The sequence below is a fragment of the Xiphias gladius genome, chromosome 2 (genome assembly GCF_016859285.1).
Source record: "Xiphias gladius isolate SHS-SW01 ecotype Sanya breed wild chromosome 2, ASM1685928v1, whole genome shotgun sequence".
NCBI classification, from domain to species: domain Eukaryota; kingdom Metazoa; phylum Chordata; class Actinopteri; order Istiophoriformes; family Xiphiidae; genus Xiphias; species Xiphias gladius.
The window spans coordinates 8,620,271-8,648,056 of NC_053401.1; the positions used below are offsets into that span (position 1 = coordinate 8,620,271).

The 27,786-nt window shown below is 40.8% G+C and overlaps 1 protein-coding gene across 1 annotated transcript in view; it reads right to left on the reverse strand.

The window, feature by feature from the left end:
- Positions 1 to 27,786, reverse strand: part of iqsec3a (IQ motif and Sec7 domain ArfGEF 3a) — a 103,841-nt gene that overhangs the window by 40,538 nt on the left and 35,517 nt on the right. The window contains exon 3 of the mRNA XM_040146976.1: positions 8,755 to 9,355. Within this exon, the coding sequence (XP_040002910.1) occupies positions 8,755 to 9,355 (601 nt within the window). The remainder of the gene's footprint in view (positions 1 to 8,754; positions 9,356 to 27,786) is intronic.

A 27,786-nucleotide genomic window follows, 5' to 3' on the forward strand; every position in this document is an offset into this window, starting at 1 on the left:
GCGAATTCCATAGAGAGGTCCTCCACGCAACTTTAAATTGTCTGAAACTGAACAAGCCATTAATCTTGCCTGTGAAAAATTGCTCAAATGCTGTGGGAAATAGATATAGATGTAATATAGCCATCCTCATCTGGCAGCAGCTCAAACACTAGATGAAACGTCATTGAGTTTCCCAGAACAATCAGGGTGTGGGTATCTTTGGAAGTGCCCAGAAAGAGCGTTATCTTCTTGAGTCACTCTGAAATCCTTTTCATTCAGACTAAATCAGTGAATATAATTCTGTCTCTGTTCTAACTTTATCAAGGGCACCAGTGTGGAGGAGATTGGAGCTTTGAAAGAATAGCAGCGTCACATTCTGTCATTTAACAAACATGAAAAAACATACATGGTTTAAATATGCTGCATAGAAATGCTAATTAAAAATAGCATGTCATTTATTTCTAGGAAATAGAAATCCTTGCTGTTCCCTCCCTCAGTGTTTTCTTAAGGATTTGAGCTGGCTTCTTGTATCAGGGTGATGTGTATACGAGGGTTAATGAAGTCCCAAGTAAAATTTACCTCCCGTAAAATTCAAATGCATTTGAGCAAATGGTTCCTGTAGCCACGGAGGATCTGTATGTGACTTTCAACCGCTAATCTCTTTTCACTTTAGTCCTGGACAAAGTCACCCAGCCACCTTGCACGGACTCCTGCAAAGAGGTACTGATAGGCTATAATGCCTCGAGGGTTTGCAATTTGTGATAAGTGGTTAGTTCAACAAGATGCAGTCTCTCTGGTTGTCATTGGAGAAACAGAATCCCATATAAAGCTCTTCAGAAAAGTGTAATGACACTGAAGATCCATCTTATCTACTCCATTTAAATTTCACTGCAGAGCCTGTGTGAGCAAAGTGAGACGTACTGAGAATACTAAGGTGGTTCCTGAATAGGACACCGGTTTGGGGCTCTACTGTATCTGCTGACGGCGACTTCTCAGTACTCTTGCAGACTGGTTGAACTCAGTCTATTAGTTCAACACTTTTTAATCTGGATTGTTCTGTAACAGCACTGAGTGCACTCTTGAAATGACAAGGATAGCCTTATCACCATGACTGCCAACCAAAATAGACCTGTTTTAAAGACAGGCACAGAGCTAATATGATTGACCTCATTACTCGGAAAGATGTCCCTCATCAAAACAAATTCTGCAAAGAGTTCCACTGCAGAGGTGCCCTTGGATGTGAGAAAGGGCCGTCAGTGAGGCTGCGTTTGATTAAATGTGGCAGTCGAGCTTGTTTGTTTTGCCTTCTGTGTAAGCTGGGTCGGGGATGATGAATAAAGCATTTAGGTCACGTTGTTTTCTCTATCAGAGTGTGTATCTGATACACTTTGCCATTCAGATGGAATTACAGCCATCATGACAAGCTGGGACATGATGGATGGAGGAAAGAAGCATGGAGAGGAAGAACGCAGGGAAAGTAAAAAGGATTTGATGCCAGGCTAGCAAGGATTGAGCAAGAGATGTGCCGGTATACCGGTTTCACTACATACTGTAGTGAAACATTCTAGCGGTAACAATGCCAGCAACTTCTATCAACGTCATTACCATATTATTACCGACGTTTTCAGAGGGCACCATGAACACAGCACATAATATAATTCTTATAATTACCCACAAAGGAGCTCCTTTCTACCAGTTAGACAGAGGCAAAGCAGACACAGCAAGACCAAAGAACCAGACTCCTTGACTGTCGGGACAGGTTTATGGGTGCTGAATCGTAAAGTTCAGTGAGCGAGAGCGTTCATTTTAGGTGACAGCGAATGTGTCAGATCGCACACATTGCTTTTCTTCGTCACGGGTCAGCAGCTCTGGCTGAGGTATTTTTTAATGTTAAAATGTTGTGCAGGCAGGCTGGTGGTGCTAGTGGCTTGTAAGAGCCTAGTATAACTACGCCATCGTCCATTGCTATCATATTCTGACGTTCCAACTATTATCGCCCAGCAGGAAACACTTACGAAAAAGTTCTTGCACTCTACAGTTTTTTTTTTTTTTTTTGGTAACTTGGAGGCAGTGGAAACAAGGTGTAAATGCAAGAATTACATTTTGTTGCCTTTTAAGTTGATATGGAGCAACATTATCGTTCACTCTTGGAGTGTTTCTGGCCACCAGGCAGCAGCTAATTTCCTTCCATATGTTCACCAACTAGTCACGATTTTGTCTGTGTGCTGTTTTTTGCTGAGCAGTTGGCATACAGTGGGTCTTTAGAGTTCTTGCTGCCTGCTGCGGATGAAACTGATGCTATTAGAGCAGCGAGACTGAAGCAATACAGTAATGTTGTGGCCGTAAAGCTAAACCATGAGCTGAAACTCATCTATTATAACTGCTCTAAAGACAAGCGGGTTGTATCATAAACACACACACTAAAATTCAATTCATGAGAATTTAATTAGTGGAAGTCTGAGGACTGAAATATCTTAAGGTGAATGCAAGTGATGGATTTTTTTGAACTTTTCCCCAACAGGCAACACCCAAAAGTACATGTATGAAAACATGAATGGGTGCATAGAAAAGAGACATTTAAGGCAAATTCCAATCTCCTCTCTTAAACTTGGACTATGATTACCATGTTAATGTTGTTTAGCAGGATAGTTATGGCCACAATAATCATAGCATGAAAGTTTGATACCAGCACACTTGGTCACTGTAGCATCTGTACATGTAGAAAAAAGGGAAGGACAAAGAAACAGCAAAAAGATGGATGAGCAGAACACTTAAGACACAATAAAACAAGTGGCTCGGGGTGTTGAGGAGAAGGTAAGACATAGAAAGAGGTGGTGAGACGGATGGCCGTGCCAAGAGTGCCACTGCTGAAAATCCCCTCCATTAGCCGACTGTCAGTTCTACCTCTGATCACCTCACTAAGCGCTGATGGAAAGAGATTATTCTGGAGACGCAGTGGTTTGAGAGGACGATGATGGCACTGCTCTGTTCCACCGGGGTCTCTAAATCAGTTTTGACAGGCAGATCAGCGCCACGCTGACCTCATGTTCCCCTTTGAATGAGGGGGGAAAAAGGTGGAAAACAAACCAGGGCAAAGTGGTAGGACACCGCAGTATGTGTTGAAAAAACTAGTGGGTTCCAGAGGGGTTATGTGATGAGAGACTTAACTCAAAGTTTGAGGCTTGAAAGTAGACGAAGAAATTCCAAGATACTACTGAGAGAAAAAAGGATGGATAAGGGAGGATAAAAGGGATACGTAAATATATAAAGTCAAGGACATCAGTCTCTAAGCCTCCTGAAGTCAAGTGCAATGGCAAAAGCAATGCATTCACAAAAAGAGGATTTGATGTGAGTATGGAAATTTGAGGTAATGATCATATTGTAATAGAAACTTGAGCTCAAATGGAGAGTCATTTCAAATATTTTCTAGCTGCAGGAACTCCAGCTGATATTGAGCATCCGATAGTGAGGGTGGATATCTCGGCTTGAACTAAGGAACTTTCTCTGTCTATATATTGTATGAAATATTAATACCTACAGGTCTTTAGAAAAGAAATGTTTTATTCTGGAAATGTTTGTGCCTGAAATGGAAATGTGTCTCAGAACTAAAGGTCAACAAAAGTGCAATACACAGCATGTTTTTTGGTTGTTTTGGGGTTTTTTTTGGTGATTTCAGGAGGCAGATTTTGCTATTTAGAGTTGTGTGCCATGATTATTAACTCCTCCCTCTACTTTTGGAGCATTATAAGAGACTTTGCTAAGATAACCTTAAGCTGCATGATAGACACATTATTTTAGTTGTGACATTTTCACTTTTAAATACTAAATTTGTAGAGGGCAAGCTTGTAATTTCACCTCTTCTACTAAATTTAGATTTCAATACGTAAGCATGTCTCTAATCATGAGCTACGATATCAGCCATAGTAGGTATGGGACACTTAGAGGAATTTATATTAAAGCATTTTATTTAAAATACCAGTTAAATACCAGGTTCTTTGCAACCTAATGCTTTTAATGCCAGAGTTTGATGAGAAGATTGATACCACTCTCATGTCTGTACAGTAAAAATGCAACCGGTTAGCTTAGTATAGCTTAGCTTGGCTCTGGTTGAAATTAACAAAACTCCCTCACTAGCACCTCTAAAGCGGACTAATCAACATATAATATCTTGTTAGTTTATTTTGTACAAAAACCAAACTATAAAAATGACAAGTTGTGGTTTTATGGGGGGTTAGATTCAGGCTAGCTGTTTTCCCCCTGCTTCCAGTGTTTGTTCTAAGCTAAGCTAGTCGGTTGCTAGCTTTAGCGTCGTATTTACCATACAGAGATGAGAGTGGTATCAATCTTTTTATCTAACTCTCAGCAAGAAAGCAGATAAGTTTATTTATGAACTATCATTATAGTATAATATAGTATTTGTGAACTATTCCTTCAACATACCAGTTTACTGAGTCAAACAGTTACGTGATTACTACCAATTTGACAGAAAAATCACTGTCACAAGGACAGCATATATTAGATATATTTATCTTGAAAACATCATAGAACTGTTAAATACCAGCCATACTGAGATTAAATACTGCCCTCTCTATGCATTTGTACAGTACTTTTGGCCATAAATAGATCAAGATATTAGTGTTCATGCTCATGCATGCTGTCTTACAGCACAGAAACATCTGCATGATTAATGAGATGATTATATAACAGCAAAACTGGGACACTAATGCTGACTGTATTACAAAATGAGGATGACAAGAAAAGACTTGATGTCATCAGAGAATGGAGATCCGTTTAGCTGATACATCCTTGACCAGAGTCAGCGATTGAAAAAAAAAAAAAAAAAAGAGCAGTGGTTACTTCAAGACCAATTCTGACGCAGAACTAAATTAGAATTAATGAAAAAAAAAAAAAAAGGATTACGTCAACCGGTCTCAGTCAAACAAACAAACCAGAGTCTCATCAGAATGATGCATTTTTACTGTTCTCAGCAGCAACCTACTGAACAATGTCCTCACATTTGTTAATCCATGCCCTTTTTTTGCATCAGCAGTTTTAAGATAAGCTTCTAAACACCCTGAACTTCTGAATGTGTAACAGAAAAGAAGATCTGAAGCCTAACTCGGGCCTTGTTTGATCATTCTTCTATGGCACTTGCACATTTCAGCATAATTACGAGTGAATACAAGCTGCCAGATTTAACTTTTCACTGCTATATGTTCCACTTTGAGGATATAAATGCCTTTTGATTCCTGGTCACTTAAATGACTCAAGCAGAGATTAGCAGCAATTAGAGAGCAGGAGCAGTCATTCAAGGTCAGGTCTCATCACCTATCACTTCATCATTTGATTAACAACTTTTGAACAATTTGTCGGTGTTATATAAACAAGGAAAAAGACACAGTGATGTGTTCCTTAGGCTGTGGCTGAGAGACTTTAAATAGACTCAGAGCAAACCAAAGTGCAGATAGCAAATGAGTCTGGGAAAAACTGATGATCTTATGCACATTTTAAAGGAAACTTAAGTGTATCAATACGGCATTAGTCGATATCATTGTAGACTGGCTATGATGGGTTTGATGGGGATTTGTCCGAACCCCTGACATACAGTCTTTATCAGCTCTATAACATCATTGTTGTGCTTCTTTTTCAGAAAATATACATAGAAACCCTTAAAACTGTCCTTTTCCAGTTCGTTACCTACAGTATAGACAAATCTGGGTTGTCACTTGAATCCAAGGTATAACACTGTATTTAATTTTTAGGATTTCACATTTTAAAGCACTTTTGCCAAGAAATCTCAGAGATCTTGTAGAACCTATTTAATGTTGAAAATATAGCAATGGAATTCGGATAAAATAAGGTCTATATTCTAAATAACACTTTTCAAGTCTAGCTTTAACAGATGATTAAGTATCTTTGGAAAAAAAAAAAAAAAAATAAATTTCATTTTATTTCATCTCCATTATATTGTCATGTTCTGCTTGTATTCTGAGTGGTATATAGACAAAGTACCGACTAGGGACCACTAAAGACAGAGTTTCATGTGTTTCAGGTTTTTATTAAATGATGTGTTTCTACTGATTACATGTTGGATGATTTATAATCTTGAGCTAGAACGTAATTCCTGTTGGGTTTATTTGGTTTAATTACTCCACAGCACTTTTACATCCACGATCCGGAGGCTGGACAGAAGCGGTATGTTATTGTTGTTATTCGCCGAAGACTGTGTCATGACCAGTTTCAAACAATTGTTTTGAGAGCGACTAACTTCAAAAAATGCTACCTATATCTGTGGGAAAGGGCATGTCTGCAGATCAGGAACAACCCAAATAATCTCTGCTTTTCCAGGTTTAAAAGCGTTTGACTCAACTGTGCCAACGCACTAACGGTGGCTGCGTCGAAAGCAGAACACAGTGGATTCGCCGTGAATGCTCACTGACAGGAATAGATATTAATGTACAACATTTCCCTGTGGCATAAGAACAAAATGTTAATGCAAAGATTAACCACCAATGCAGTTTAAGACTTTATTTAAAATTGAATGACTATCTAAATTTAACTCAGCTTAGAAAAAAAAGTAACAGGGGTTTCGTCAGGTTGAACGTTCAAGTTAAAGTGAGTTAAAGATCAAATATTTGGACATGAGGTTCTTCCTTTGCAATCAAGGCATCGCCCTGTAGATCCAATTACCCGACGTTGATCTGTAGATCCATCAAGCCCCTGCATCCCCAGCAGTACAGACAGAAGATCAATCTAGCTGATCACGTATCTCAAGCAACGAGGACGGGGAGAAAGTGAAAGAGGGGGGCTTTCTGATGTGAGATTAAAAGAGTGAAAATGGAGGTGAGAGGGAGGACACGCGTTAGGAGCTGAGGTTAAAAGAACCTTGAGTCTCGAATAGGGCAGTGACGAGTGAGGAAATGAAGCCAAAACTGAGTGAAACTGGACCTGACAGAGTGAAATAAAGCAACCATCTCACTCAAATACATAAATTTCAGTGGAAGATGGATTCTAGTAAACATCCACCATAATGCTTCTGTAGATCATCCTGTAGTTTTTTATGTTTTCTTCTCATGAATTGAATTTAAGCAAGTATAGACACAGAAGGTACCATCCAAATTACACCAACTGTGTCACCTCTGAATATATTTAGCCTCACAGTCTGTGATTGGTGTCCCCAGGCTGAGAAACACTTAACGTTAAGGTGACTAGGTTTACTGATTGTTCTGCGTTATTGATTGAGTGTGGTCGAGTGTGCCGCACCACCTTTATAGTGACAGTGATGGAAGTCAGGACTCGAGGGAGGGAGGTCAGCAACATTTGTGCCTCATATGGAAAGCAATTAATCCATGAGCATTGAGGTATCTAAGAAAAAAATACTTGCACTCACAACAAAGAGATTTGAAAAAGGAACTGTCAAAATGAATGCAGCAGAGATTTACTTTTAGTCCCACAAACACTGGATCCTACATTTCCCATAATGCAACTTCTTTCAACACACCTCCTCACACCTCCAGTTTGTTATTTTCGGTCTTAAACCCACGCTGAGATAACCCTGATGACATCACTATGATGCCATCATTGTTCGATTTTTTTTTTTTTCTCCCACCATTGGAAAGCTCCCTCTGAAGCGACAGAAGACAATATACGACTGTTTTTACAGGCTGCACCATACTCCTCGCAATGAGTAGACTGAATTGAATGTGTAAAACCAGTGCAGTGCCCCTTTTAAACCATGAATCGATTTATAAAAAGCTGTAATTATGTCATTCACCTTGCTAAAAAACTAAGTTCCGGTTGCAGAAAAACTGACCAGTAGCACAATAGGAGTTCCACAAGTTGGACCCAAGCGCTGCTGCCTTACCTGGTCGACGATCCTTGGACTGAAGAATGTCGGTTAAATGGATGGCAATGAAAGTGGAGGGCGAATGTTTGATGGGTCTTGAAATGGAGACGACAATGTAATGCAGAGGAGTTCTGAGCCCCTGATGAACAGCACGATAAGAACACAGACATGAAAACATGGCGACGCATGTGCAAGTACAGTCACAGTTCACGGACACATCAGTTTCGGACAAAATCAGTTTAACTGGCTATAATAAGATGAGAAGAGATAACGATCACGTGCTTTTATTCTCCATGGAATTGGGAGCTTTTCATCATCCAGTGAGTATTATATAGCAGCAAAGAAAAGACAAATTATTATTTTCATTCATGCAGATACAAATGCAACTTGTTTGTACATTGAGTTTATATTATCCTGACGTGTGTACGTGTAAGTATGCATCATTGCCAAAACAATACAGTGCCCTGAATCTAATGTACATGAGTTGCTCTATTCTCAGAAAATAACAACACAGCAGTAAAATACCTGGGGGATAGTTATATTAGGTTTCAGAAAACATACTTTCACGAGCCAAATTTGGTGGAAGACGGATGTCCAGTGCGGATGTTGATGAAGTGATGGCATGGCAACGACAATGACGGTTTATGATAATGAAGAAAAGGAATTAGGTACAGTTTGGATAGTCCAAAAGAGCCGATAGGGATCAATACGACAAAGAAACAATCTCATCAAACGCCAGCTTTTCCTCCAAACCAAACATCCTCCTTCTCAGACAGAAATCTAAACATCACACCATACATGTCACTCCATAAGACCTACAATACACACAAGCCAGGTTACTGTACTTTCCGCCCTCCCCCTCCCTTAATCCACACAACACACCAACCCCACCGTCCCCACCCGTTCCCCCGTCCCCAACACAACCCTACCTGCTTATTTTTGAGGTCAAGCGAGAGCTCATAGTCCGAGGTGGCGGAGTGCGAGCCGGCCCCGTTGCGCTGCACCCTCAAGGGCGAGGCCGTGTGGTGCAGGCTGGCTCTCCTCCCCGCCCCACCTCCTTTAGCTCCTCCCCCTTCTTCCTCCTCCTCCTCTTCCTCCTGAGCTGCTTCGCCCTCACGCCGCTCGTCCTCCCCTCCCTCTTGCTTTCTCTTTGCCTCCACAACTTCTTCCGACCTTTGATTCTCTTGCTCCCCGTCTGTCTGCTCCTCTCTGCAAGGCGAAGGGGCTTTAGAGGCGTCCCGTGCTGCTTCCTCACACCGAGCCTCGACTTGGGGCTGAGGCTCGGGCTCCGGTGCAGGCTGTGGTTTGGGTTCGGGTTCTGGCTGAGGTTTGCTTTCGGGCCTGGGCTGAGGTTGAGTCTGCGGTTGGGGCTCAGACTGGGGATGTGGTGGTTGAGTCTGTGGCTGAGTCTCTTGCTGCTGTTTGTGGGGCTGTGGTTCTGGCTGTGGCTGTGACTGGGCCTCACTCTGCAGCTCCCCCTCTCCTCCCTTCCCTTCCTCCCCCATAGATGAGACTGGTGAAAGGTCATCGCTGCAGAAAGGAGGAGAAAATGCAGAGTGAGGTTGCTGCTGCATCCGTGGTGACCTCTGACCTCTTCTCCAGGCTGCCTGGGTTAGTGGTAAGAAGTGGACCCTTTTTTTTTTTTGTATGATCTCACTCTGCTACCAGCTGTGTGCAGGGCCAGTTCATCTGTCTACCTGCTCTGTTCTGTCTGCCTCTCTTGTCTGTCTAGACACAGACAGACAATGAAAACGAGGAAAATGTACAGCACAGAGCAGCTCACAAAACCACAGTGTACAAGAGCGGAAGAAAAAGATCAAAAGCGATTATTTATTTCAGCAAAATCTTCAGAGGAGAAAATTTGAAAAAACAAGAACGTTGACAGCCCATAGTGACACACGCCTACACACACACATGCACACACACACACACACGTACACAAACAAAGACATGAGAGACAGTCATGCACTAATACAAATAGTCTTTTAGACTGCATGTGTGTGCTTGTATATGTGTGAATGGTTGCGAGTTACAGTTTTAGTGTGGGTAGTGGCAGCTCTTCGTGGTGTAATAACAAATGAGGTGCAACCTGACACACAGAAAGGAGGTGGGTATCTTCGTTGCAGTGTTTTGGTTTGATCTGTTTCTAAAGATAAGCCAGACCCTCTTCTTTCTCTCTACTTTCTTTTATTAGCCCCTCTTTTTTTCATTTGTTTTAGTTTTAGTGCAAGAGAGATGCTTTAGCCCCATCTATCTCTATATCTCTCTCAGTGTCTTTTTCTTTTTCTCCCATTAGAATGTGACAGTGACAAAATAGTGCATATTTGTTTGTACATCTTTCCACCAAAAGAATAAAATGTTTCACGCTTCATGTACTTGTTAAATTACCTATAGATCCTACAATGAAGCGATATAAAAGAATGATTTCACAGTTTATAGCCCAAAGCTTTAGAGACAAAAAATGTCAGCTGTTAGAGGATCTGTTTTGAGCGTCTTAATCTATTGACTTGTGTAACTGTCATTTTCTTCTCCAGTATCTTGTAAACCATTTGCAATATTGTCCTTTCCCACTTGTCAGCTGACGGCCACAGGAACAAGATTAAGAGTCTACAGCCATGTAGGCCGATCTGTAAGGCTGTACTTATGCAGCCGGTATGCTTCAACAGAAGTGTTTGTCTCACACCCCCCTCCCTTCCCACCTTTGCCACGTTGACGGGGATCAACGTCACCAACGTCACCAGCGTCATCGACAACCCAACGTTCGCAGACACTTTAAGTTTGTGACTGGCCAGCTGCGAAGAGGTGATAAAGTAAGCAGGGCTTGAAGTTCTCTCTCAAGCTCCGTTTTTTTTTCAGTCTTTTCACGACTAATTTCGTCGCTTTTGACTTGTGTACAAATCAATTCAAGTCTATGCCTTCCAGGAGAGACTGTCTGAAAATACACACCTCATATTTAAATGATATCTAAATGTTTGAAAAGCGGAATGAAAAGTTCATAATAGCTTAATGCACAAATAAATTAAGGTCTATGTACTAAATCAATCTCAATTTTCACATATAATACTGAGTCCTGCTTTTATTTCTCTGCCAGACTTGTCACTGTTGTTCCATTTTGCTAATACACACGTATTATAAGGGCATCATGTTAAGTATCAGCAGATTTTCCTGAAAGATCCTTTGAATCCGAGCCAGGTTTACACACTAGTTGACAGTGGTTGTGATAAGAGTGGGGCATGTTATTACCCAGATTAAGATAAGAATTTTTTTTTTCCCCCTCTTATTGGAAGCGGTGATAAGACTGGAATCAGTGAGCATAAAATCAGGGCATTCGGTCTGCAATATGCAGAGTGCTGCAGAAGAAAAACCAGCATGATTCTCCCCAGAGGAGGAGGCTTCACAGCGACGACAAACTTTTAGTCTTAACAGCATAAATCAGCACATAAATCCGCGCATTTGCCAAAGTTGCAGAGACAGGTGAAAGGACTCAACGGGGGGAGGAAATATAACCTCTACAAACCCACCTAATGTATGTGTGTATTTGTGGCTGGAAATTTGCTGTCTTATATAAAAGTGTGTGTATCAGTCTGCTATCTGCTTATTTCCTGTCCTAGCCCAGAGTGTGTTGTGTGCGAACACGGCCCTAAATCTGAAAAAAAAAAGATTCAAACAGATTTGTGCGCAGCAAAAGCCTGTCTGCTTCCCCTCCCTGCACAGGAGGTTCACTTCTCATTTTCATCACACACGGCAGCACATGAGCTTGAGGAGAAAGTATCTTTAGCAGGCATATAGCTGGGTCTGCTACTTCTAAAATAGAGCTTGCGAGTAATGAATAATGAATAGAGAAATAAAGTCTGCTGCTTTGACACTCAGCTGCAGGTGAGCTTTTTCTTGTGCAAAAAATAGACCTGCCTGGAAAGAGCAGAAGACTTCTTTTAGCAAGAGAGTTGTTCTGAGGCCAGCCATCTCTGCTCACAATGTTTCTGCTCATTGTTGTGGATCTAATTGTAGTCCTTCCCATTAGCATTTCGCTGGAGCACTTGTTATAGTGAGAGATAATCTGACATCCAATAGGCTATATGCAGCTGGATTTAAATTTAAGGGGATTATTTGCAAGAGGACACATATATAAATTACCATGGAAAGTGAATGCAGTCACTGATAACATAGTATATGCATGTGTGTATATCCATATACAGCATAGCATGTGTGCATCAGCTCAACGATGGCTTCACCTTCCTCCAACTTCTAAGGCTGTCAGTCATGCTCCCTCTGCATATCTGCTTCTCTCATCCTCATTCCTTTCATCCATTTTGTCAAGCTTCCTGTCATCCTTTCTGTCCAACCCTCGCCCTTTCTCTCCCTTTCTCTCTCTCAACCTCTCTCACACACACACACACACACACACACACACACACACACACACACACACACACACACACACACACACACACATTCTTCCTGCCACTCTGTCCTCCACCAGGTAAGGAGATTGAGTGCTTCCAGGTGTCAACGTGACTGACGAGGCGGAGACAAGCCCTGGAAGCTGCCTCCCTCTCCTCTCATTTTTTCATATGTCGGTTTTAAAGACGGATGAGCACGGTGGCCTCCATGTGTTCCATCCAGGATATAATTACAGTGTCCACTGACGTCTCCTGCGCTCTCTGCCAATGATTGCTAACAGCCCGGTATTGCGGTATGACACGAGTCCAGGTCTGTCTGTCTGGTGCTGTGTGTTATTTATTGTTTGTCGTCTATCAGCTGGACAACAGCTCACACTACCAGACCTGCAAAGCAAATGTCCACTAGTGTAAAATTAATCCACTCCATGGATTTTGAAAGAATCTGAATAAATTGCAGCCCACTTTTGTGAAATTCTGCCACATTTTGAATCTGCAATAAAGCATACACTACAAAAATACAGAGAATTTTTATATATATATATATATATATATATATGTGTGTGTGTGTGTGTGTGTGTGTGTGTGTGTGTGTGTGTGTGTGTATAGTCATTTTGCAGCATTACAGGGATGTAACACATACTATATTCCTGCTGAGTACTGAATATGGTGGGTGCTCTGCTCACATGCAATTTTTGGATATGCTTTCTCTGTATGCGTAAGTATAAGCCCAGGCCAATACAAGAATACAAGTGCCATGTAATGAATAATTAATTAAGTAAAAGTCCGCATCAGCAAAATTTACTTAAAATATCAAAATTAAAAGTACTTGTTCTGCAGAAAAATGGCCCCTGTGACTGATATATCGTTATACAGTATATGATATTATTGTACTGTTCTTCGGTAGCTGGTTGAGGTTAAGATAGTTTCAATTACTTAAAATACATCTGAGTACGTAAGTCCAGTGGTTCCCAGCTGAGGGCTTGGGCCCCTTCCAAACAAAATAAATCTCAGGGTTTGTGAAATGATAAATATGGTAAGAAGGAAGAAAAAACAAAGTTCTGCTACACACATCTGTTTTCCTTCTTTTTTTGGACTTTTCTCTATTCTTTGCTTTTTGTGAAATATTACATAGTTTTAGATCTTTGAGCGTAAAACAATTGTTTAAATTAAACCATCCAAGAAGTTTAGAGGAGAAATGTCTCTTCAGTACTGATAACAAAATATCTGAAACATGACAAGGGACCCTGAGAAGACACTGCTTTTTTGTAAGGGGTCACAAACCAAAAAGATTGGAGACCACTGGTTGAAACTCTAACAATATGTTGTATTTTATAAGCTTTATATATATATTTTATTTTTTATTTATTTATCTTGTTTTGTTTTTGTTTTTTTTAAACCTGACAAGTAACTAATAATTCTAGCCGTCAGATAAATGTAGTGGGGTTAGAAGTACAATATTTTCCTCTGAAATGTAGTGCAGCATAAGTATGAAATAGCAGGAAGATCACTTTCTCAAACTACTGCCAGTCTAGGCATTAAATACGGAGGTTATGCTAACAAAAAAGCTAAAAAATAACAAGACAGTCATGATATAAGAAATCCTGTTTTTCTGGGAATCAAAGCCCTCACCAGTATCTCTCACTAAAGTTCTTTCGGCCTTGTGACCATCTTAGTTTCTCTCTGAAAAGAAAGGGTGCAGCAGGGCAGCAGCAAAGGCATCTGGCAAAGACATCATTTAGTTCTTCCGGTATGAAGCATCAAAGACTGTAGAAAACATGGAAGCAGCTTCTCTGCTCTCACCCACAGGTGACAGCACAACTAGCCCAACTATTTCTTTTAATATTGGTAGAAACAATGATATGAATAATGACTTCCACTGATAAGGGCACATAAAAATAAAATAGATCATTAGAACCTTACATTTTTGTGGCGAAACATTATTTTTGACCAAATTAGTTTTTGTTTTGTCTTCACATAAGGAGAGTTTGTTGGAGCTGGTATCTAGCAGCCATTACAGGAACTGCTTCCACTGCATTGGCTTCCACTTCAGACCATGATGGTTACAGGTATGGAGGCACATAAAGCTAAACAGGCAAGTGTCGATGCTAATTTTTTCATCTCAAATTTTATTCAGCTAGAAAAGTGGACTAAAAGCACATTTTCATGACAACCACCACAACGAGGAGCTGCAGGAGAAGAGAGGGCAAGATACTGGTAATATCCAGTCCCAGTGCGGACTATAGCCCCCGAGCATCTGCTGCACAGTGTGTAGGGTTAGGAGATCAAACATGAAGGCCATTATCTTTATACAGGAAGTCCACTGATTATGTTTTGAGTGTGAACTCAGGTGCTGTGGGCTGCTTCGAGTTTCATTAACCTTGATCACACAGCTTTTGCTGCATCATCACTGTGGAGGTGTGCGGCAGCAGTGATGAGATATCGGGCAGTGTGACCGTTGGGGTTCAAAGGGCCGATCCTCTGGTGGACTGCAGCCAACGAGTTGCTGAAGAGGGCATTATGTGAGGAAAACTGCATCAGCAGAAGTCGTAGCCAATGAGATCCCTGAAGAAGCTGCGGTAGTATTCTTTCAATGTTAGACATGGATCCTATCTTTTTCCCATATGGAAACCAAAAAGCACTTATTTCACTTTCTTTTCTATTTTCTGCCTCTCAAAATCATTCCTCTACGCAGGAATCAGTCACCCTGCCACTTACACTACATCCTTCTTCCCTTCCTGCTTCCCCTATATCTGTTTCTCATAGCCCTCATATAGAGAATTAATCAGTTCATCAGGCAGAACACAAGGGCAGACTGGAGAACAGAGGCTTCTGCATAAATAAGCATATTTCTTTCTTCATGATGCATGGGGATGGTAATATATGGGGTAAGTGTATTTGAAATTCATCAGTCTCTGCAAGCGGGAAAAACATGACTTAGTGCCACGTGCACAGCAGAGGATTCAGACTGGGAGGGGGGGACCACAGAGGAAAGGATGTCAGATTGTAAATGGAGGTTTTGGATATCTATGTGTGATTTCATTACTTTAGCCATGGTATACATTATTTCATGTTATACGTTCTGAATTATAGCCGAGTCACTTCGATCTCATTCCAAGCCACAAGAAAAAAATCAGATGCAATAAAACTCCGACAATGACATAAGTTCGGCTTTGTACTGTCACCATTTCTTTTCAGGCTGCAAATCATTTTCATTCCAGTTCATTCAAAAAGTTATCACCCCTGATAAAGAAGCACTAGCTATTAAAAAGCACAATGTCGGCTTCGAGCAAATTAGCATCAAAAAGACGAAACACTAGGTCAAGTTGACCAATTTTTTTTTTACTTCATCGTTAGCAATCAAAAAGAGTACATACAAGAATTCCTGCCCTCCCTCTCTATCCAATCTACAACCCTTACCTCTTATTAACCTCCCTGTCAACATGTATTCACGATAGTTCGGTAAGGGACACTCAACTGGCTTCCGCTCATTTTGTGCTGCTTTTAAAATACAATCTGATGGTGTGAGCTGTCAGGGAAGCAGTGAGAGACCCTGAGTGTGTGTAAGGAGAGGGAACTGTCCGCTGGGAGGTATGACTGTGTGGTTATGAGATGTGTGTTGCAGTAGGGATGAGGAGAGGAGGAAGAGCCTAAGGGTGACAGAGGCACGGAGACAATGCTCTGACTCTGGAAATGCACGACTGAAAGCCTAATCAGAACAACTCACAGCCAACGATACTGTTGCGCCAAAGATCCACAGTGTTAAAAAAAACTCCACTGTTTTCACACATGAAGATGAGTTCACTGGTCATGGGGAGTACACAGCCTGTGAAACCAGTTGAAGATACTGGAGGTACTTTGTCCGGTCTGAGGACATAACCCTGGTGACGTCATAATGATTCCCTCAGCCTGGAGAGTTCGACATTTTTATAACCCGTAGACACTGAGTTTGAAAGACTTTGGCACAGTGTGGGTCTAAGGAAGCTGCACTATGGGAACTGTAGGCGGAAGTGTTTTTGGAGCTTGGCATTATTTTGTAATCTGTCGCTCACAAGTCAGAAACAGAGAGTTTGTTTTAAATGTGCTGCTTTTAGTCATTTTATATTAAGAAATATTTTAAGTATAAGTAAAACACTGAACTTATTCAAGTTCAACATACTGTATAAGGCAGTCCAATTTAAAAAAAAAAAAAACTAGACAGAGGGACTCTGTATGGTGGTAGTGTGCAGAACATATGGAAGGACAGAACAGTAATTACTCATAGCTACGGGATACAATTCTAAAATATAAATTAAATAGCACAATATCTCTCTGGAATCAAGCATATCCATCTGGGCCTCCCCTCATCAACAGATGAAAAGCCATATGTCCTGTCTTTGAGTCTCTGTTTTCCATGATCAAGGTCAAATGGTAACATGCATCAGCTAACCACACACACATGCAGCACCATCGCTCCCATAAGAGCCGTCCTCTTGCTTAAAAGCAGACAATAAAGTCCTGAAAGGTACTGAGGAACCATTTCACATGCCTCGTGCATATTGTGTAATCTCCGGAGAGCCGCACAGCAGCACATTCTTGGCCCCATCGACAGAAGCTATAGTGTAGAATGGTTAACAAATATAACCATGAAATGTTTAAATCATGAGACAGGCACTGGATGGGTCATAGGGTTTACAGAATCTGTGCTTTTTTTTTCTTTCCCCGAGGAAAAAAAGGTTAAAGCTTCTGCAGTGGGCTTGACTTAAAGCATGCAAGGGGAAAGGTGATTTTAAAACAATCGTAAAAATGATCTTTCCAGTTAGAAATTATTATTGGGAAATGGCTCAAAAGGGAATGATCCCTTCTCTTGTCGAAAACTGGAAGAATGAGAATGAAGTCCTATTTTAAAGGATAATAAATAAATTAAAAATATGTATGGACGCTACTATCCCTACCATGGCTACCTCTACCCTATGAAATTCACCTTGAGTAGACATCCAGTGATGCATGGTAGGTGGCATCCCCTCTGTGCTTTCTGCTCGCCTCTTGTGATCAATCTTGAAATGATGGATCGGTTATGGAGATGCCAATCAATATTGCGCTCACTTGGGCGGGACTACGTAGCTCTTACACAGCAGTATTTAACAAGAGGCAGGCAAAGAGAGAAGAAACCTGGAATAAAAGAGTGGCAGTTTCTAATTCTGCATTTTTTGTATGTAATCTATATATTCTGAGCACCGAGAGACTGAAGAGGACTGAGACCAATGTCGACTGGTTTATGACTCTGAATATCAGAGAATCAGCCTCTGGCTCTTGTTAAAATCCCATGCAGGCACTTGGCTCTTTTATGGAGGGCCAGTGATCGGTATCACAAGGTGAGCAGGTTGAGGTGAGACTACAAAACAAGACACGGCAGAAACAGTTTCGTGCCTCCTGCTGTCAAAATGACAGATTTCTATCTATTGTGTTGAATTTTAAGATTGAATGAGGATATTCACCCAAAAGGGTTCAGGGACAAACTGCTTGCACATACAACATTGTAAGGATATATACACAGACCAGTTTAACCACAGGCTTTCCCATGCAATGTCAATGAAACATCTTTCCAGCAACAACAGAGCACAGGGTATAAATCAGGTTGGGCTTGTAAAATATGCAAGACAGGATTTCAAATCGAATCTCTTCAAACGCCATTGCCCCAGGACGTGGGTAAAATGGAGAGAGACGCAGCAAGAGACAGAGCGAAAAAGAGAGAGAGACAGTAGTAGGGGAAATTGCATAGATGTATGGTTGACACACTGCAAGTATACAGACACTGTATATACACAGGCGAGGACTCATAGGCAGGACCTCAGGGATGGAAAATGACAGTCACAATATCATTCAATGTCACAGAATGTCATCTAAATCTGGTAGTGTCGGGTAACAACTATTCCTTGTAAAAAATATGTTTCTATACTACAATTTTGGCTTTCCAAATATATTTTGTAGATAAAGAAACTGCTGCCTGTAGTCCTGTCAATGTTTTTTTTCCAGTTAAGTCATTGTTTTGCAAGTCACAAGTAAGTCTCAAGACTTGGCTATGAAGTCCAAGCCATTATGCACCCTTCATCAATTTTAATGCTTTTTAAAATGTTGACCCGATGATGGTGTTAAATGAAAAGTCAAGGGACCACTTGAAGGGAATGCAAATTCCTGTACCAAATCGCAGTCCATCCAATAGTTGTTGGGATAAGTCAGGGGATAATCAAAATCATGACGACACATTGTCTGGGAACCATGAATGCCTGTATAAAATTTAATCTTAATCCATTCCAAAGATGCTGAGATATTTCAGTGTTGGACAGACTGATCGACATCCGTAGAGCCATGCTGCTAGCAAGGCTGAAAACAGCAAGATCAGTTGTGCCTAATGTGATAACCCAGGTATCGTCCCCTGTGTGTCTGCTGGTGTACACTATCAAACGCACCTTACCCTACCAATGTGAATGGCTGCTGTTGGATGTACTGTATATCTGTCATCAGGAAAAGGAATCTGCATGGCTGCACACTTGGGAGGATTTCAGGTCATCAAAATCGAGTCTAAAGGCTAAAGTCCAAGTGAAGTCACAACTCATTGCTGTCAAACTCCAATCTCCAGTTTTTTCAATTTTGCAATATCCAAAGTCTTCAAATTCATGAATTCAGGTCCAGTGTATGTGACCAGTCGACACCACCTGCATAGAAGCAATATAAGAGGAGTTCAGCATGGCTTGCTCGGTGTGCAAAGGATACTGTGACAGCTCATCTGTCATATCTGCAGTTCTCTGCAGTAATAAGACATTCATTTAACTTCATATGAAAACCTGAATCGAAAATATGGAAAGCAGACTCAGTAGTGAGTACTTCCTGCTGAGGTAAACCTCACAGTGCTACGTAAAGCATCTCCATTACCTAAAGCCGGCCTTAGATTGTCATAGTCCTCTTTGTCTTTTTTCATGCTTACTGTCCTGCTTCTCATTCACATCTTGTTAAACATAACAATCACGGTGCTATTTTTGTACCTCGTGGCAAAAGCAGCTTTTTATGGGCACCTGACAGAGAGGGAGAGAGGAAAGGGTGTGTTCAAAAGCAACAATGCCTCAAGCAAGGATTCAGCTGCTGCTTCGCCTCATTGTGAGTGGAACAAACAATCGAGCCGTCCCCCTACCCTGATGATTTCACAAACTAATTGCTTATTATGTGGCTCGTCAGGAGGAAATAACTGTGTTTCTTCCTTATTTGGCTCTCATCCTTTTTCTCATATTTGAAAATATCCTCAGGCAGTTTCCCAATGCACGAATCCCTTGTTTGAATTTAGCTCTGTTAAGCAATGCAGAACACATATCTGTAGAAAGGCTTACTATTTTTTAAATATACAGAAGGTATTAAACAAAACTTTGGAGCTACTCAAGGTATTATGCACACCAAGGGTATTGATTCAGCTGCTCTATTTGGTACTGCGCTTCAGCTATGAAATTATTGCCTGAGAGATAAGAAAAATTAACAAACTGCAGTGACTGAGAGAAATGTCTCGTTTTGGCACTGATATATTCATGCTTAAAAGAGTATAACTCAGGCTTTCACTTTTATGCTGAATATAATAATAAAAGTTGACACTGCAGAAGTAATGGCACACTGCCTCTTGTGTAAGTGAGTCTAAAGAGACAGAAATAGTGGTGCCTGCCACCACTGTGTTCATCTATGGTGAAGGGGTAATATGATATTATGAGAGTCAGATGATTCAGCTAGTATAGTGATCAAAGTGGAGGTTGTCAGCCCCACTTTGACAGCCCCAGTTATATGTTGACTGCATGCTCAAGAAGGTCAGAATAGAAACGTTTAAGGGAAACAGAAGAGTTGAGAAAGACACTGCTGTGAAATGACGAGGTTAGGTTAACTGCGAATCTGAGCTCACGTTCGAAAGGTTAAGGAAATACTACGCATCTTTGCTCCTGCAGTATTGAAGTTTGAAGACTGGCTGTACACCTTGTGCAATTATTCACTATTGTGAATAGGCTAGTACAAGATAGTGATGGGGTTCAGTTAGCCACTTTGCTTTCTCTAAATGATTTTGACCTAAATGAAAAAATTCTACAAAATCTTTACATAGATACACCGTCTTTGGTGTGCTGTTACATGCCGCACAGTTTTGACAAATATCGATCTCTGAATTATTTATGTGTCTGTGCTTTCTGCTGAAGTGACTCTTTTGTTACTCATACACTTATTAAATGGGAGAAGACGAGTGATCTGGAATCTCCCGGGAGCTCCTTCAAGTCCTGTGGGTGAGCGTGAACAGATAATTATTACACTTTTAAATGTAATGAAATTTCAATGTTTATTTTGATTAAGTGTTTGTGTAAGCCAATTTTTTTTTCTGCTTGAGCGCTTAGCAATATTATTGGAATTAAAGGTTCCATCCAAAATCTGTCTTTTGAGTGTGAAACGCCAACGCTTGAAGTTGGGGTGTTTTTGTAATCAAAAAATTTGTGGAGTACTAGTTTGCCAAACCCCTAAGAGCAATACTCAGTATCTGAACAGTTTGTAGACTGGTCTTTTTTCTTTGCAACAGTCTAAGGAACTGATTACACCGTGCACATATTTTATCAGAGTTTTACAGTAAAAATTTTAATTTATAAATCTTTATAAATCTCATCCTCTGGTGAGGATGTTGCCTTTTTTGCATGGGACATGTAGCTTAAGCGTAAGTCTTTTAGCATTATGTCATATATATAGCCATCAAGGGCATATTCAAAACCATTTTACAGACTTCTCATTTCAAAACAAATCAGCTGGACACATAAAATTAAGACATAAATCCATGAGTTATGATGGATTATTGAGCAGATTTTGGGTCCCATCTGCGCCACCAACCCCAACAATCGCGGGGACGTTCTCAATTCGAGGCTGGTCTGAACCAGTTATCTGCCCAAATGATCCTGTAGTCTGACAGGTATGATGGAATATTGAGCATAAACCCTCAATAGCCAATGAGAGCAAGCTGGAAACAGCTGATCTGCTAGCTACAGTGGTCATTTCAACGACAAACTCTATGGTTGTTGGTTGAACATTTGAGGCCTAATTTGGTTTACCTCTGTGTGAAATCGAATATCCATTGTTTAAAAATACATTACTATGATTTTGATTGGTAAATCTGCCACTGTTATTGCTATGAACTGCATATGTATCCTGCCAGAAAAAACAGCTTGACAGTTGTAGCAACAATTGCTAACAGGGATGGGGCTTTGCGGAGGGTCAGTTCAGCATATGTCGATTCAAATAAAGAAGGTAAAACACCAGCAACATGGCAGTTGTGGAAAATAGACAACAGATAAAGAGTTAACAAAAAGGAAGAGGAGTAAAGTTGCTTAACTTGAGCTTGTAAATTTTTACCAGGATGAAAAGATGGAAAGACATGAGCACAAGGAGATGAACTGGGTACATTACAGGGCATGGTTGACAGAAAACAAATATCCATAGACTGATCTACGAATCGCAAGAGATGTAAGAAGACCCAGGGGAATCAGAGGCAGCGTGCTGACATGGAGATAAATCCAGACTTTCATTACATCCAGGAAGGTCCAAATTTATATTGGGAGCTGGAAGTTGCTCCCTGTAATATTTCAGAATGGATGGGACAGTGAGAGGATGAAGCCTTCTCCGGAGCAGAAAAGACAGAAATTGTCACAAATAGAACAGAAAGGCTCAAAGACGTGACGGAAAATGAACATGAAATGTAAATGAAACTGCTCAGTGTTGTGATGCGACAGCCTAAATACTCACACCACACAAGAGGCTGCGAGTGAGAAATTTCACTGTTGTTGAGAAATGACTTTGCTGTATGGAGGATAAAGATGAGTTTTGAGAGGATTATCAATACAGTACTGAAACAGATTGTCTAAGAGATAGTATCTAAAACAAACAGAGGACAGACAAGTGCAGGGAATGGAAATACACCAATTTCCAGAGTGATTTAGACAGAAATGATATAAGGGCTGAAATACTGAAACTGAAAAATCAACTACAGTGATGTACTTGAGGATATGGACAGATTCTCGTAGATTTTAAGACAAAACCAGTGAAAAAAATAAGTTTAAGACACAAGCAAGGAATTGATGTAGAATTTGTTATACAGCTAAAGTCCCCACTATTGGAGATCCAATTAATTTTCTCTGTAATGCTGGAGTGATTTTCAGCTTGAACAGTTGCTTTGTGACATAAATAAAATGCCAACAGGAGACAAGACGATAAAGAATGATGTGTTAAGCCTGCATTAGATTATTTTTTGGCCACTTGGGGTAAGGGCAACAAGCTTTAAACAAAACACTGGCATATCATGTGATTTTGATATGGCAAACAGTTGCCTCTGTACATATCCAAAACACACAGGGCAACATTATTTAAAGGTGAGTTTCTGGATACCGGGCAAATGTAAGTCCAATATTTTGTCTCCTTAAAGCTCTGTTTTGTACTCCACCAACTCCTGAGCAAAATATTTGGCCAAAAACAATGAGCTGAAAAACACCATAACGCTCCGCAGAGCTGCAGACGGCAGAGTCGGATGAAGAATATCTGGGCTCATCACTACAAGTAACTCTTTTTACTTTAAACTTGACCCATTGTTACTCAAATATTGTGGAGTAATATTGATTAGTGTAGCTTTAAGTCTGTCCTTACCTCACACTCAACCTGGGCTGGAATATTCTGGTTAGTATATGAGCTATGACTGTATTAACTGAAGTTTTCTGCTCTTTTTCTCTCTTTCTGTCCTTGAGAATGTTTATCATACTGCGCAAGGAAAACCAATAAATGATTATATATATTGGCTGTAAGGCATTTATTTTGGTTATGGCTGGCACTGACAATACATAATTATAGAATGATTCATCTTATTTCCGTGCTAAATTAATTGATACAATAAAAAAGAGTTTGTGATGTTTGCATTTACATCTAAACTGAAACGAAACAATTTATACTGTGATATTCATGGTAAAATCTGATATACTTGAAGGCATTTATACTGCACTCTGCAGTATATTGATGTGATGTTAAAATGGTGCCAATATAACAGAAATTGAAAACATCAATCCACCAATCTACAATGCAATTCACCTTCAACAACCATAACAGCCTGCTGACTCACTCACTGTCTCTCTCACACACGCACACACACACACATACACACACACACACACACTTTTCTGTCAGCGAAGGAGGTATACATAACACTGTCAGGGTAAAAGCTATCCTGTCCATTCAGGATGATCTGTTTGATCCGTGTTTGAAGAGGAGATAAAGGGACAAGACAGCACATTTGGCATCTGATAAAACACATTGTAAGCTCTTTAGTGTATTACACTGGAGTGGGCTTCGACGCTCGTAAACACACACACACATACACAAACACACACACACACACACACACACACACACACACACACACACACACACACACAGACACACAGACTCAGCACAGCACAGCCAGATACTTAAGGCAGCCGAAACACAGTGGGAGCCCAAGACTTGTCAAAAAAAAAATACAGGGGCAACATGAGACACACACGCACACATATTTGATAAATAAACTATGTTGTTCACTGTGTTATACCACACACATATACATCATCTTTACACACAGTGGAAGGAGAAAAACCTCACCAAGAGTATGCTCAATTAATCATCACTAACACAAGGCAGTCCATATAAACATTTGCTGCTCATTTTATCTCCCTAAACCTTGCTGCTCCACCACAGTCTGCTTTCAACAATTAACCCCCTCTTTCTAACCTAGCCTCCTATTATAAATACTGTATGTATTCATGTTCAACATAAATGTTGTGTATCTCAGGCTTTGTGGGGGATTTTGGAGGTCAAGGACAGTCTGCGTCAAGCTTACTAAGATTTGTCTCCGAGAACACACAAGCAGAGCCGCACCGCCAAACTAAACTGCGTATTTTTGGTGCATTATGTGATTGAAACCTTGACATTTGAGTCCTGGCTGAACTACAACACGTGGTTAAAGGAAAAATGAATGAAATTAGCTTTCTTGCCGAGAGTTAGATGAGAGGATCGCTCTCTATGCTTGCGTATGTAAGATAAATTTGAAGCTACAGGCAAGTGACGGTAAATCTGCCTATCCTACGCCTCTAAAGCTCAATAATGAACATGTCACTGTTTATCTAATTAGTTCAATCCTTACAAAACCAAAGGGTAAAATAGTCTTGTCGTCAATGCGATGTTGCCAGCAACCAGCGGAGCGCTTCAGAGTTACAGCCCAGCCAAGCCCTCTCAGCCAAGAAATAGTCCAACACATAAACCCCCCGTGAAAAACTTTCAATAATCTTTTAATAGAGTTAGGCTAACCTTTTCCCACTGTTTCCAGGCTTTGTGCTAAGCTAAGCTAACCACCTCCTAGCTCTAGCCTCATATATAGTGTAAGGACATGAGAGTGGTATTGATCTTCTCGTCCATTGCATTTGCTTTCTTAACTGTCAGCGAGAAAGCAAAAGGGTTTTCGCAAAATTTCAAACTAGTCCTGTAAGGTTGAAAAAATAAAGTAAAAGAAAAACCAAATTGGATAAAACACAGGATGCAAATCCCAGTCCCTATTGGCAATCAATAAAAAATATCATATGCCCAGCTGTCCACCACGACTTCTGCCTCCTAAGCCTTTTATTTCGCTGCACTATAAGGACATCACACTACTACCAGCCTCGGCAATGAATGTAAACACAGGTCATTTTAAACCGTTTGAACAAACAACTAACGCTGTCGATTTTTCTGGAGAAGTCTCCGGATAATGTGCACAGACTTACAATGTGAAGTAATTTATTGTCCTTCTTACAGGGCTTATTTGTCACCAGCGCTTGGTGCTACAGGGAAGAAGTTGTTTATCGTAACGGCGGAGCTGAGGCAGGAAAGGCATGGTCTGCCATCAGGCACACTATTCACTCTTTGGCACGTTCTCCATTATCTGTCAGTGTTCTCAGACACACACACACACACACACACACGTACGTACACACTCATATACCCCAAATCAGTCTCCCCTCATCGGTGAAATTGCCTTCAAGGGAAGGGTAGAAAAAATGTTCCACTGTGTTCATTCTAAGGTAAAAAATAAAGTTAAGCCAGGCAGGGGCCAGCGTTGTGTTTCCATTGACTCTCCCCGAGAAGGTGGTGAGATGCTATCCTATCACGAGGGCCGATAAGAGCAGGAGAAAATTAAATTAGATCTCAGCGAAATGTGAAAGGTTTTTCTTCCAGAGTGAGAGTTTGTCCGTGTCTGTGTGGACCTTTACGTTTCTCTGACATTGTCCTCTTTGGAGGTGATGTGGGCCGTTAGAGAGTGACCAGACTGGTTGGCAATGCCCAAGCAGGTTTATCTCAAAATGGGCTTAGCAGGCTACTGTAAAAGCAAACTAATGGTTCGTTTTATCGTTACCCAAGGGGTGAAAGAGTGGAATCAAAAGAGAAGGACACCTGGTCTGCAACAAAGGCACAATACCAGATCTGACTTCACTTTTCAGAAATGTCTTTTACATTAAAAGGTCTAATCTAACTTTTGCAAGGACAAACTACATCAACTTTAAATGATAATGAGTCACCGACACTACATTCAGCTTCTTTTTCTTACTTTTTGTCCAAGGTTTCATTAGGCATCTTCACCTCGAAGGTTTCTCAATGGTCCTGTTCAACGTGAAAGGGCAAAACCTGTGTTCGACTGGCACCGCTGGCCTGCTTTAAGAAGAAGGTCATTTTGACCACCCATCACCTCTTCAAAAACAAGGCTGACAAGGAATGACACAGCCTGAGATACACGCTGCAAGGATGACTCACCACAAAAAAAACAAAAAAAAACAAACACACACACACACACACACACACACACTTACACACACAGTTGAAGTCATGGTAACGGCTGCACATTGCACAAAAGCATGACAGAGTAGAAAGGAATGAAACATTTCCTTTCATCGGCATTCAATGGTCTGTGGTTGAGACCTTTATTTTAGTGTAATGAAGAAACCCTAATCCTACATATTCCTCAAAATAAGTCTTTGTCATCATAAGTATGTGCTCCTGATTTTCTAATAATGACCACACACAACTGAAACAGAAATATATATTACATGTACAGAAGATGATATCTCCTTTAGCAGATGGAAACATGCCTACATCATTAAATCACACCGTTCACACCATCTTTCTTCTTCATTCTCTAATCGAAACCTCGACCACACTCCTTCCTCTCTCCCGTCACTCCCCCTCAATCTCCTTGCCATCATCCCCGTCTCTCATTACAGTGAGCGAGGCGACGGCAGAGCGGGTCGCCTTGTCAGCAGTTTTTCACGTCCTCTCCTCCTCCAGCACCTCCTTCCTCTCCACTCATTTCCTTGTTGATCTACCGTCGTGAGGCTGTCGGTGAGCTGTCATGGCAAGGACTCTACCCGGTGATGTATGCTGAACCTGACAGCATCACCCAGGCCCGGGACACCTAATGTCCCTTCACAGGGAGCAGTAGGAAACAAACTGTACTGTTAGATTGCTGCCCGGTTCAGTGTGTGCGTGACTGGGAGGTAAGGCAGGTGTGCAGGATAAATGCAACACATTTTCCCATTTTTCTCTTTTAATACCTGCTCTGCATATGAATCTCTCACTCTCTCGTGCTCTCGCAGTTATTTATTTGTACGTTTTACTTACTTGTTGCATGAATTAAGTTAAATGCACAAGGATGATCTGGCACCAGCAGCAAACCCAGATTTACAACGTGGCTCCAAACTGAGCACAGGCAATACACAATCATGTTTGTGTTTGAGTGGAGCTCTGAGATTTAATCATCAAAGATTTGGCATAACAGCTGGAAAACTGTTATGAACTGTCTATATTTTTAAGTGTGTAACCCCACGTTTTTTGTTAATTTTTATACTGGAGGCAGCCTGTCTTGCCTGAAATAACACTAGAAGGAACATTTTTATGAAATACAGTATTAGACTTAGTAAATCTCAGACAAAACAAGCGGTGGTGCTACACCACATATGAATAGTCATGTAGTTAGTGATTGTTTAAAGGAGTAGTTAGCAATAGGCTTGGTTTACCTTCGCACAAAGACTGGAAAGAGGGGGAAAAAGCTAAACTAGCTCTGTCCAAAGGTAACAAAATCCAACTACCAGCGCCTCTAAAGCTCATTAATGCTCAGTAGCTCAGCAAACACTTATATCTTGTTTTTTTTAGTCCAGACAAAGCTAAAGTGTATAAACGCAGAGCTAACGGGTACAAGAATCAGAAATCCGGCCACAGATACAAACCAAATTTCACATGAAATTCAGAAAGAATCAATATGGCTTTCAAAAAACCAATCAGTCACAGAGCGGGATCGGCGTCTGCATAAACAAGAAAGCCGGCATGGCCAGGCAGACGTCGACACTGTAGTGTCACGCCTCTGATTGTGAAACATCGGCATGCTACCTAAAATCGTACATCGTACGTATTATGCCAGCTTTGTTTGGTTCAGCGTAAACAAGCAAATACGGTAAAATGAGGGATGTTCGTAACGGCAATATG